The following is an 11,801-nucleotide window of genomic DNA, read 5'->3' as shown; positions in this document are numbered from 1 at the left end:
TATTAATTGTTAAGCTAAGTCGCGCGCTCTTACGTTAATCTATCGAATGCTCCGTTTCAAAAGTTCTACGATTTCTAAAGAGACTTTCTGAGAAAGCTTCGGATCAAGCTCCCTTGATTTACATTGTTCGACGATGAGCTTGCAGCGTATTGAATTAAAATTAAATAAATAGTAATTAAGACTAGTTATTGAAAATCGTACGCACTGTATTCGTAAATACACGTTATCTTTCTGTATTGAATTATTTTATTAAGACGTTCATTGATAACGATAGGGGAACTTTGACACTGTACAGTTTATACATCTCTGCTGATAATCCGAGCAATTATCAAAGGAAGTCAATGCTTTTAAACCGCTGCTAGAAGCACCTTGCCGGATGCGGGTTGAAAATTTGTAGTGACAGTCGTATAGGACGTGGACAGTGGCGCATCCGATGCGGCGGCGATCGGTACTACCGCCAGGGGCGCCTCGAACTTCACGGGTCTGATCAATTCCAATTTTTGCAGGGGACTGTAAGCGTAGATTGGTCCAACGTTTCGTGCCTCGATCTTGGCGAGGTAACGCATCTTCGCAGCATCCTCACGGCTAACGTACTGCACGCGCTGAAGACGTCCATCGGGAAGTGCTACGTAATATTCGCCCTGCTGTTCGTCCTGGTTGCCGTCTTCCTCGAACTCGTTGGCACCGTCTTCCTACAATAAAAAAAAAAATTTACAAATAGCTCTATGAGACCGTAACAATTTTTTAAATTCAAAATAAATGTCACTATTCCAAATTTCAATTGCAAAGACCACCGTACCTCTGACGGAGGGACAGTGGTGGGTTCCTCAGGGGCGGCAGTCGTTGGCGCCTCTGTTGTACTAGGTGGCCCATAAGCGGCAGGAGGGTCAGGGGCGCCGTAAGTGTTCTGCACCTGTCTCTGGGGCAATTCAAAAGCACGTCCAGCCGGTCTCCATCCCGAGGGAGCGTAGGGAGCTTCTGCTGGAGCAGGAGTGGTCTCTTCTTGTTGACGAGCAAAGAATCTACTCTGCTGCCGGAAACGCGGTGGCTCCGCCATAACGATGGCTGCCAGAAGGAAGATGCAGAGGAAGGACTATGAAAAAAAAATTTTTTAATCAAAAATATATATGTACAAGGTAAATCATTTTTTTCACATAACGAAAAATATTACAATACTCGTGTGGGCAAAAAAAATTTGAAAAATTTTTTGAAATCATAATCCAATTTTTTTTTTTTTTTAATCAATTGCGTTACCTTCATTTTGTCTAGCAGCGAATAACGATGACAGCAGACGATGATTGACTGATATTAATGGCAACTTGAGCCTCATTTTTATACCTGGTTCCCGGTGCCGAGTACGTCGACGTGAATACCAATTAAACAATTGTCATCCTAATCAAAGTGATTATTACAGCACATGACATTGGCCTGAAAAAAATATGGTCACCGTACAGTGTCATTGATTCGTGCAACAGGCATCGCGTGTACAAAAGTCAAAAGCGTTCTGAAAAAAGCACTCATTAAAAAATTCAAAAATCGTCCAAAAAGTACAATCAAATCCAAAAATTTTAAGTACCTACACCCAAATTACAGAAATCAAAAATCCCCCCCCCGCCCCTCCTAAAAGAAGCTAATCGCCTAATTTTCACGTTTTCCCTCACAAACGATCATTAATTCCCAAAAGCAAATAATATCCCGCATTACCCAGCGTCCCGTGCGCGACCCGATCCCCCAATTAAAATTCCACGAACAGTTCTAATTTCACACAGAGCCAAGCGTAACGTAAGCTACACGCTCGAATTTGAATGTAACGTCTGGTTGGCAAATATTCAAACCAAACTCGGGGTTGGCAGCCTTGACACGCGTGTAAACGTTCCACGCATTTGTGTATTCATACATTGTACAACACGTGTCCTGTTAGTAAGTTTACTAAATGCGTCTCTCATCGAGTCATTCGTTCAACAGATTTGAGTTCGGTCATTTATAAATGGATATAAGTTATATGCCTGTGAAAGCCTATACATATATACATATATATATATACACGCACATATGATGCAAGTTAATACGCCAGGCTGCACGTGACCGGCGTACTGATACGCACGCACTACCTGTGCGCATGCGCACACGTACTCTCCATTACCGCACTAAATTTACAGCTTTGATATGCAATAATAGGGACATTAATATACTGTAGGACATGCACGGTGGTACATGGGATACAATATAAACGCATCGTAGACGCCCGACTAACGGTGCTTTATGTTTCATAACAAAGTAACTACGCGGGTGCATATTGGAATTAGATAATAAAAATTTGTCTAGATTTACCACGAGACATTTTGCTGTTCAATTTTTTTCCATTTTTTTTTACTGCGATTCCGCTGTTTCGTACAACGATATCTGGCAGTACACTGAAATTGCATAAAACATGATAGTCGTATGAAATAAAAGTGAAAGGAGGTCAATTTATTAATAGAAATATTACAATGGCTAATAATAACCGACCAAGAGATTTGTTACAGTGATAGGATCGTTATAATTATAGAATTCATTCAAATGGAAATTTGGTCCGTACAAATAATAATAGTGTAAATGAATTTCCGTGAAAGGCAAAAAAAAATTTTTTTTAAACAGATCCGCAACCTCAATTAATTATACGGAATGAAAAATCAGTGGAATATAATTTGCAAACTCTATTTGATAATGGGAACGGTTCACCACCTCCCACCTCCCCCTGATCGCGAAACTTTAAGATAATGGAAATACCTCATTCATTTTCAATGATCCAATCCGGACGCGGATGATTCGTGTGATTAACGACGATGACTGCGTGAATATTTTTTTTTTCTCTTTATCGACATTTACGCCATCGAATTCATTTAGCCCCGAGAAAACGCCTCAAGTTGAGTAAAATAACACGGATCAGCGGCGAAAAGGTGAATTGACAATTTCATAAAAGCCCCGTATCAATTAATCATAGCCGGCAAGCAATCAGCGGCAAGAGTATCTTGAATTAATGACGATGCCGAAAGAAAAAAAAAATTATTTTTTTTTTGGTCAAGAAAAAAAATTTTCTCTCGACACCCACGAACAATTGCGTCTCCGCCGAACAATTGAACCGTCAGAGCGAACACGTGTGTCTGCAAAAACCACCCTTCGTCCTACCGCCCTGAAATAATCGCCCGTAAACTTCACGGGAGCGTCTTGTACCCGCGTATAACGTGGGTCCATTATTCACGTGTGCCGCACCGGCTAAATTAAGTGCAGCAACTGTCCGGCGCCATTGTCCTGCACCAGAGAAGTGCATACACAAAACCACCGGCACGAGGGCGTGCATCGTATGCACTTCCTGAAATAAAGCCTTACGGAACAATTGCTGACAAACAACAGTGAAGTCACATTGAAACGCGATCAAAGATATATATATATATATATACACACGATATTACAATGTATACACAAAATGTGTCTAACTGAAAATATCCCTTGTATGGCTGTGCAAGAATAAAATTTGGTAAATGTTTTTTTTTTTTTTTTTTTTTTTTGAAGGGAAGCAATAATGTAATTGGTAATGGTGTCAAGTCACAATAAAGACGTAGTCACCTGTGTCCTTCGTAAAAGATATGTAGGACTCTGAATCAGGGGCAACCTAACCTAACCTTGCGAACCGAAAGGGGGTAGGGAACAGAGGGATGACAAGGAACGATAAAGACTTCAGGCAAACGAGGCTGATCGATGCCACGTGTTTATGTACTGTATATATGTACAAAGGTGTATATATATGTATATATCGAGCGTTAGTAAAAGCCAAACAAAAAGGGCCGTACTCCATTATAAACGTATGTACGTCAAATGAGAAGCGCTTATTTCATCCCCCCGATCCTTGACCTACGTTCTATTGGTCAATTACCTCTATCGACTGGTACTATTAGGGCAGAATGTCAATTTCGAAATTGGAAAGCGACAAATTATACGAAATGATTCGACGATTATGTTACCCGTGAGGTTATTTGTGAAAGTCGAGAATATACGTGGAGCGTCAAGGTATTATTGATATACAGGGAATGGGAGTCGTATGAGGGATGGTTATTTTTTAAATGGAGTAAAAAGAATTGACTGAAGAAATTATAGGTTGGTGTATCGAATAAATGTGAATCTGCCTTTAGGGTTATTGCTGACGCTGAAGGGACGTAGTTAGGCTGCAGGTGATATCAATTGTCTGACAGAGACCGGGGATAAAGTACATTTGAGATTTTTCTATTCGATACAGCAAATGCACTTGGCTAAACCTACCTGACTGGAGATAAGGTGGATCGTATGAAATTCGAAATTCCATGGGGTTATCGTGAAAAGGAATTGTAATCGTACCCAAGAGGCATTGCGATTCCATTTTCAGTTCTCTTTCGTGTCGTGCATAAAATAGTTTCATTGCGTCATAAAGTGTCTCGTATCGGACACTTGCTCGTTGTAGATAAAAATATTTCACTGGTATTCCTAAGAAGGTTAACGGTGCATGAGAAAAAAAAAATTGTTAAGTCAAAGACGTATAAACTTTTTTTATCGCGACGAACCGAGCGGATGAAAAAAACGAGAGAAAATTGTCAAAATGTTTAAAATATTTATAAAAAAAATGTCACGTACCTTTTTCTTATTTCGTTTCTCTATCGTTAGGACACTGACACCCTTTGTACGATATCCGTAACTGGATAACATGGCGAACCAAACTACGTTAAAACTACACTCTATGTCGACGTATCACGGATCCCGAAGTCCATTAGCGCCTTTCGAAGGTTAGAAGGGTCGCTAAGCAGATCAGAGAAAGGTTCTCTCGTTTCTCGCCACACTGTCAAGCACGAGAATACAGAGAGAGAGAAGGAGAGAGAAAAATGTCCAAAAAATGATCCAGCCAAGGCAGAAGGACAAGGGCCACGAGCACAATGGAAATAAAGTGCATTTCGTAGTGTCGCGGTCTGTAAGCTCTTGATTGATTTTACTTGTCGAAGAATCCAGACGTGGACAGCGTTGCTGCTTTTCTCAGCTCCCACACAACACTCGGTAATAGATAAATATATATATATCGTACCCTGAATCCAGCTGTTCCGCGTAAAACAGTACGAAAAAGTAGAACGCGATCAGCCATTGTTCACTCAGCGTGCAGGAACTGACAGATCTGAATAGCGTTCACTGCGCATGCGCGTGGCAGAAAGACGAAGCTTCGGACAAACATGGCGGGTCTGACGAATTCCGGTAAACAGATTGCGCAAGCACGTATAACAAATTCTAAAATCGGTAAGCTACTGTCTCGACTGATTAACGATGAATCTCTGGTTTTTTACTGTGTGGTTCGAGCCGACGTTACCGTCGACGACGCCACCGCGTTGGCGCATATGTTTGCAACAGCGCGTGGAGACGCTGCACATATGGTGACGTTAGTACAAATTAGAGACGCCAATCAGGGATAACTTATGAGCAACGGCGTGTAAATTAGTTCAAAGGAGAACAGTTCGCCTTGATACAAGACACGACCGTCGTATTGGGTGGCAGCACTGTTGCCGATTAGTAGACTAATGTTACCATGTACGGCAGAAACGACGAAGATCGAAGGAAAAAAGAAAAAGAAAAATGTTTCAAGCAGCCACACTAACGAGGTACTAACGATTTTTTAAATTCAATTAGAGAAAATTCGTTGCACCGGGACCACCCTGTAGGAATTTTTTATTTTTTTCACGTGTAGATCGAGGGTCAAAATATGTTTTCATAAATTTTTACTCATATTCTTTTTCGGCGGGGATAATAAGTATCGATCTGCTGGAATTAACGTGTTAGGCTCTATGCTGCTGTATATACATATACGTTCACATATGTCCGTGCATACGGCTGATATGATATGCATAGGGATTTTAGTAGCGAAACAAAGTTCACTCCTTAGGGATATACTGCAGGGTATGTTATATCAGATGCATTATAACTTTAGCTCAACTAACGTTCAGTTTCTGACGTATGCCATTATTGAATTAACCCTGTAATTATTAGAGGGATATATTCCCGGTGGATCGTACCGCACTTTTATCGAAAAATACATTTTTTTTTACCTCAATCTCACAAATTTTCTTCGCAGATTAATTTATTTTTTATAGAAAAACATTCATTACGGTACTTATAAGCCTTTTTTTTTTAATTTTTTCACAAAATCGCACCCTGCCCTGAACCGTTCATGTTTTCCGTGAACCCGCCGAGTCTTGCACGTTATATAGTTCAATATAAAACACAATATAAAAAGGGTGTGGCACTTTGGCACCCCGTGGCGCCCGCCACCGCGACGCTACTGCCCGCTGAGCGCACTATACCCAGTTCCTACGTATCCGTAACTTGGAACTTGGCAAAGATGAGAAAAAGAATTCGAAAGAAGAAGCAATAATAAAGATTAAAAAAAGTATTGCCAACCCCGCAGTAAAAATTATCACTTGCCACCTCCATCACCGATTATCAAAGACCGTTAACTTTTATCCAGATCCAAAAAAGATTTTACATGAATAGTATATATATAATACTGATCTCAATGTGACGTCATTTCCCATAAATATAACGTGGGTCCATATGAAAATCCAAAGACACTGGTATACACGCATAAAAAAAATTATCGAAATATACTATACAATATATATAACATATCCACGTATATCATTCTCGATACCTCAAAAATTATTAATAAAAGTAATTTCTAATTTCGCATTTATATTTTTCTGTATACCTTCTAATGATCTCCGTCCTCGTAAATTTAACCAGCCTCGGATGTCTCAAGAAATTTGTACAATGCAACGGTGAGTATAAAAAGCGGCACGAATCTGCTCTTCCACCGGGTACATTATAAATGTTCAACCAAGAAATATAAATTAACGAAATGTTACAACTGTGCGGCTGAAGAGTCAGTACGAGAGCAACCGCCCACGAGAGACAAAGTTATATAGGTATGTATGTAGGTAGGCATATAGGTACTACATACGTATATGAGAAATAGGCCAGGTACATATTGCCAACCTTGTGGACTTCTGTTCTAAAGAATCGCTTCTCCGTTTCTCTCTCTCTCTCTCTCTCTCTCTCTCTCTCTCTCTCTCTCTGCTCCCCATGACGCTTCGAGAGGACAGTTTGGCTTATTCACGTAAAACGACACTGCGCCTCATTAAGAGTGGAGTACATCGCTTATGGCGACGACGCCCAACCATAAATGTTTACACGTGAGGAGACTTGGCAGGGGCGGCTTAGGACGTTGGGGGAAAAAATACTTTGGGGGGAATGATTATTTGTCAAAAAAAAATTAAATAGGAAAACTTTGTCTTTTTTTGGAAACATTTGTCAAATTTAAGGTATACGTAAAGTGGTCAAGAGAATAAACCTACCGAGTGAAATAGGCATCGAGGTGAGAACGATTAAAGGTATCGAATTTCGATTGATTTCTTTTACCAACCCTATATGTATACTGCGTCGCAGATGAGCGAATGTGATGATATCGAATTTGAAAAAAAAATTTTTATCTGTCAGTAACATGTTCGTTTCCCTCTTTTTGTGAGGGTCACGCAACATCCATTTCCGAGATTGACATCAAATAACGAAGCAAAGCGAATTTTTGGGCGATTTAAAACAAAAGTAATAAAATCCAAAACGCAGGAAATATAAAAAAAAACAATACGACACAAGAACATTACCTTTTTCGTTTGGCTATAAATCTCCGTTGTGCGAAGCATGCAAAAAAAATTCAAAATTTCTTCCCCCTCCCCTCTCTCACTGCCAATTAAAAATTTTAAGTGCATCCAATTCGCCGATCTCGTCAGCATCCTCTCCCTAATTCCCATTGCCCTAATCAGCATCATAATTGCCACAGGCCAGTCCCTCGTCATCTTCCTAGTAATTAATAATCATCCACCCACACACGTGTTCCCTCCCCCCTGTCTACCACCCCTCCAGCATATCTTAGCATAAGTAACCGGACAAACGAACTAAATTGTCGACTTGACACAACGTAGGTAGACACGCGTAAACCCAAACCGGACACAATAAGTCCCCTCGACGTCGTTTCCGGTTTGTACATACTTTTCAAAAAACGAAAAAAATTTTTTTTAATTTACCCAAAAATCCCCCTATAACACGGTATTATTCGTAGCCGTAACAAAAGTCGAAAATATATATAAAAAAAAAATTATTCAAAATTTCGTCGTGGTCGATTTTGAATTTTCCAAAAAAAATTCCCTCTTGTATGATAATAAGCACGTGGGTGGAAACTCCGTGGCAGCAGAACCGATCGTCCAGTTACCCATACAAGTCGTTTCCACACTCTACCAAGTACCTTCGTATCCCAGCAGTACAATACGACGAGGCGTACCGACGCATAACGACGCCGGTACCACACTTAGTATAATCCCTTAAACTGAAGAATTAGTGTCCGTGTATGAACACGCGACCATGTCCCACATACTCCCTTGTCCATAGCCGACGGGCATAAAGACCGAAACGACTCATGTGTCGCTTTATGGTGTTTGGTATATGGCCACCATCGATGGGCTACATGCAACATTTTTGGAACATCAATACATTCGAAAAAAAAAGCCGCACAGTCGGTTCAGTCCTATACGCCATACGTGTTCGTGATGTCGATGCCCTCGGATTTTCCTATAGTCCGTACGTACGAACCCACAGTCATACGAGATTCCCCATACGGTGTCAAAAAAAAAAAAAAAAAAAAGTTAAAAAAATTACAAAATTATTTTTCATAAAAAATCATTAACTATATTACTCAATTATCGATCATAAATTTTTTTTTTCCACACGGCATGTGTGATCTCGTACTATTATTGTAATACAGACATACACGTGTATTAACGATATATGAAGTGTACAGTCAAGATCAGCAATTCCGTACGCGTCTCAGGATTTATCGTAAACCTCAACCGGATATAGTGTACGCGAGGAGCTGTCAGATGTCAGGAATTTTTTATTAATCGACTATACCCTGGATTTGACAATAAACTCGTGATCGTAATCGACAAGACCGTATTACATACGTGACGCGACAATGAGGGTTTTTAGCTAATATCTAAAAAAAAAATTTTGCCAGCGTATAATTGTAATTTCAAATTTTCAAAAAAAAAAAAAAAAAAAAAAAAACTGCCGCAAAATGTATTATATAACTGTCTTAAGTGACTCATGCACGGGATTTCACGATCCCGTCGAAAATATATGGTACAGCCTTTCGCACGACGTGACGCCACAGGGCCGAGAAGCGAGACGTTAGAAGGAAAAAAAAAAAAAAAAAGTACATACGAAGGAACATTGAACATCCGGTTATGCGCTGAGACAGAGTAAGCATATAGGTGCGTAATAGGTACACGGGGCGGTACCTTTGTAATCGGCGACCGAACAGGAAGACACACATGTGCGCGCGCATCCACCGCAGTAATACTAATAATCCTACGTACCCAGGTCATATGCATATTCACATATGTGGCACCGCGAAGACGCTCGCGTTACGTATGCAGATCGACGTAGCACAATGGGAGGCGTTCGAGGCATTTTAAATTCTTGCCAGTTAACTAGGTACGACATAAATATCACTCCCCTGCCCCCCCCCCCCCAAATACCGTGTGAGCACATATGTACACGTATGATTGAATCAGATAAAAATCCCAAATCCATAGGTTAAAAAAGTGTGTCAGAAAGAAAGAGACGAAAAAAATTTCGAAAATTTTGATAATTAATAATTTTCTTGAGGGATTAAAATATATATATATATATATATAAATTGATTTTTATTAATTGGTCCGAATGAAGGCCGACAATGATACCCACTGTGCGGGATCACGCCTCGAAAATCATTTAGCTCACGTGACCGCGTGCCTGTACACACATGACACTTACGTACTTACATGCATGCAAGCATAACCGGCTGGTTCACCCACCCCTACAGCCGTTAATTACGTCGATGAAGTTCATTTAAGGCAAACAAGATTCTTGCTCTATCGGTCCGGCCCTCCTCGGGACACCGAATATATATGTGACGTTTATTGTTATTACACCCGAGACCATTATAATTGAGACATAAAGTTGACTCCTCCTCGTCGTATCTTTAGCCATTGGACTGCACACACGGGCTGCGCCATAATGCACGAGAGTTAGGCAGTACGCACTTTAGGCTGACTACTTTATTCTACGATCGAGCGTGCACGTGCGTGTAAGAGGGAGAGAGAAAGAAAACTAGTGAAGGTGCGACTGAGAGACAAGCTGTCATAGAGAAGGAGTAAGAGAGAGATGGAAATAGATATACCTCTTGAATGCCTCATTCTTTCAGTAAGGACGACGCAGTAATCTTCAATAACTGGAGTCTAGAATTTTCAACGAAGTCAACGAAGACGTAAACGGAGTATTCGGACAAGTACCTGTATTACCAGGCAAAGAATAAGGATAGAGTTAGCTGGAAGACAGTATATAAACTTATACTTGACATAGAGATGACAAAAAAATTAAAATAAAAAAAAAAGTGTGAAATGCTTACACGTGGCATTGCAAGTGCAGTGACTGTGGGGACTGTCGCTTATAAATTGTACAAGAGTGAAATTTAGTGCGGTGGAGATAATAAAGATGGCGCATAACAACAAAGATGGCGATGTAAAGATGATTTGTTTGAAAAAATTAATGTCCTACTTAGTCCTACGATTAGCCTAATAAAAGCGTCCCTGTTGTGTTTTTGCGACGCTAACGTTACGTAAATCACAATCAGCCACCCTCAGGTAGCGGTGGGGAGGACCGGGGGGGGTGGTGATGGTGGGGGTAGGTCTCGGTGTCGGACTACGCGAAAGTCGGGGAATTCGAAGCTCAGGTCGCGCGTACAAACCGGCAGCGCAAAAACTGCCAAGCCCAGGCCGCCTCTAATCCAATTAAAATGGCTGAACTGTGGCCACCTATCGGCGAGGAGAAAAACTAGTTTAATATGCCGCCTAGAGCCTGGCGCAACGTTGCGTCGCGGAAGAAGTAAAGCAGGAGGTAGGGATATACAAGGGTGTATATCGGAGACTCGTGCATGTTCCGTAATTAATTTTCCATTTTAGTTACAATTTGAATTGGTAATCGATAACGGGCTTAATCGCTCATTAATACCAGTGCGAAACGCGATGCGCACGATTTTATTAGCATACAAAAATTTAACGGGTAACCATCGAGACACGTAAGTTTAATTGGTATCGAAAAATGAATTGTTTTTTTTTTTCCCAATTATCAACCCCGTACGAATATACGGCATAGGCGCATTTGCACTGATACCAAAGATATTCGTAATGACGATAATGTTGACGTTCGGTCTGGCTAATAAGCACACAGCATACGAATGACTAATTGGCGCGACAAAGTTAACGAGACAGATATTTTGGAAAAGTTTTTTCGAAATACGCAAACTCGTGAGGATTGCTCGTGTAACGGGTGGATTTTTAATACGGACGTACAAAAGTGCATTGGGTGTACGGCGGACAGGGTGGTCTTAATTAAAATGATACACCCGTACATATTGAAAAAAAAAAAAAAAGATATCAAGTATACGCGAATTAATTAATAGCCCGCTTAAAATTAATGTAAATGGTGGATTGACCAATAAAAAGAAAAGGAAATCATTTCCCAAGGGTCTTTCCCTCTACTCTGGGTATCTTCGTGCACTTGGCCAGAGGGTAGAAAAATATAATTCACTGGGCGAATTCTAATAGGGCAATTATCGCCCCGTAAAGTCAAATCGTCTTGAAGCGTCAGGGGAGTTGGGGGTT

The 11,801-nt window shown here is 40.6% G+C and overlaps 1 protein-coding gene across 6 annotated transcripts in view; it reads right to left on the bottom strand.

The window, feature by feature from the left end:
* Nucleotides 1-226: 226 nt before the first annotated feature.
* Nucleotides 227-11,801, bottom strand: part of LOC107275161 — a 29,853-nt gene continuing 18,278 nt past the window's right edge. The window contains exons 1-5 of one of the 6 annotated variants that reach the window (XM_015755007.2): nucleotides 4,645-4,785; nucleotides 4,297-4,497; nucleotides 1,255-1,428; nucleotides 800-1,093; nucleotides 227-692 (exon numbers count right to left, since the gene is read on the bottom strand). In XM_015755007.2, coding sequence (XP_015610493.1) covers nucleotides 348-692; nucleotides 800-1,093; nucleotides 1,255-1,260 — 645 coding nt within the window. In that variant the 5' untranslated portion in view covers nucleotides 1,261-1,428; nucleotides 4,297-4,497; nucleotides 4,645-4,785 and the 3' untranslated portion in view covers nucleotides 227-347. Of the gene's footprint in view, nucleotides 693-799; nucleotides 1,094-1,254; nucleotides 1,429-4,296; nucleotides 4,498-4,644; nucleotides 5,182-11,801 lie in introns of those variants that run through there. The other 5 variants (XM_015755010.2, XM_015755009.2, XM_025079749.1 and 2 more) reach the window with 5 other exon arrangements.

This window comes from Cephus cinctus, unplaced genomic scaffold, assembly GCF_000341935.2.
Source record: "Cephus cinctus unplaced genomic scaffold, Ccin1 Ccin1_scaffold0123, whole genome shotgun sequence".
Taxonomy (NCBI): Eukaryota; Metazoa; Arthropoda; class Insecta; order Hymenoptera; family Cephidae; genus Cephus; species Cephus cinctus.
The sequence above is the reverse complement of the archived record's forward strand: the minus strand, read 5'-3'. Positions and strand labels throughout refer to the sequence as shown.